The 1,348-nt window shown below is 59.5% G+C and overlaps 1 protein-coding gene across 1 annotated transcript in view; it reads left to right on the top strand.

Moving 5' to 3' along the window:
* Positions 1-1,348, top strand: part of MCM2 (minichromosome maintenance complex component 2) — a 12,820-nt gene that overhangs the window by 899 nt on the left and 10,573 nt on the right. Inside the window, exons 2-3 of the mRNA XM_009999302.1 lie at positions 176-366; positions 933-1,108. Coding sequence (XP_009997604.1) covers positions 176-366; positions 933-1,108 — 367 coding nt within the window. The remainder of the gene's footprint in view (positions 1-175; positions 367-932; positions 1,109-1,348) is intronic.

Here is a 1,348-nt window from a genome sequence, read left to right as displayed (position 1 = left end):
CTAACGGCTTTAATCTTTCCTCTATGGGGAGAGAGGACTTATGGCTGCTCCACGTCTCCCTTCTGACCGCCGCCCCCGTTGCAGAGACTCCTGGAAGCAGTGACTCCCCTCCCGCACCCGCACCGGGCCGTGAGGGGGGTGTCCTGGGCTCAGCCTGTCCCCCCTGTCCCCGCAGGACTCCTCCGAGTCGCAGGCAGCGATCACCAGCCCCCTCCGCAGCTCACGCCGGGGCGATGCCTTCACGTCCAGCCCCGGCCGGGACCTGCCCCCCTTCGAGGATGAGTCCGAAGGGCTCCTGGGAACCGAGGGGCTCCCCGAGGAGGAGGAGGAAGAAGGAGAAGAGCTCATCGGGGAGGGGATGGAAAGGTAAGGAAGCCGGTTGGAGCCAGCTTTTGGGGTCTTGTGTCTGGGGGGGGTTGTTAAAGGGATGTCAGTGCATTGGAGGGGGAACCCTCAGCCAGGATGAGATCCCTCTGCTGTGCTGGTAGCTGGGGTGATGGGGCTGGAGAGCTGCTGGACAGTGGAGAAAGGTCAGGGCATTCTGTCCTTTAAATTCTGGAAGAAATGAACAAGCTGGGAGCAAAGTGCTGTTGTGGTCCAGTGCAGGTAAAGCAGGATCTCCGTGGGTGCGTGATGAACATCCAGCCCAGCTCCTTTCTCCTGCAGGTGTAAATGTTAATGCTCTTTACTCGGCCAGGCCTGCCAGGGAGCTGGTGAACCTTACAACACAAAGGCTGAAGTGCTGGTGTTCATAACTGTGGTGCTGGACCCCTTTGTACTGCAGGGCATCTTCGTTGTGGAGTGCCTTCCTGCTCAACACCTTCAGTCTTGCTGCAGAACAGCTGTCCTGACACCTCCCTGGCAGTGGCTAGAGAAGGGCTGGAGAAATGCTTTCTAGGTCCTGGCCTGATGGAATGCTCTGTGTGTGCTAGGGACTACCGCCCCATCCCTGAGCTGGATGTCTATGAAGCAGAGGGCCTGGCCCTGGATGATGAAGACGTGGAGGAGCTGACAGCCAGCCAGCGAGAGGCTGCGGAGCGGGTCATGAGGCAGCGGGACCGGGAGCTGGAGCAGGGCATGGGCCGCATGCGGAGGGGGCTGCTCTACGGTAGGTGCGGAGGAGCTGGACCGAGTGGGCTGCTGGTCTTGTGGTTGAGTAGCAGGCAGCCTGAGTTGGGGAGCTGGACTCTGACCTTCAGAGTAGCAGGGAGGTCCCTGGAGCTCCAGTGTATTTGGGCTTTCAGTGAAATCTCTGGCCGAGGGCTTGACTGGACCAGTGCATCATCCTTTTCATTTGGGCTTCCTAGGAGCTCATTTGGTGTGTTCTGGTTACGTGTTCACTGCTGAA

Source organism: Chaetura pelagica, unplaced genomic scaffold (genome assembly GCF_000747805.2).
Source record: "Chaetura pelagica isolate M959 unplaced genomic scaffold, ChaPel_1.0 scaffold316, whole genome shotgun sequence".
In the NCBI taxonomy this organism is placed as follows: Eukaryota; Metazoa; Chordata; class Aves; order Apodiformes; family Apodidae; genus Chaetura; species Chaetura pelagica.
This window is presented reverse-complemented; position numbering and strand designations above follow the sequence as displayed.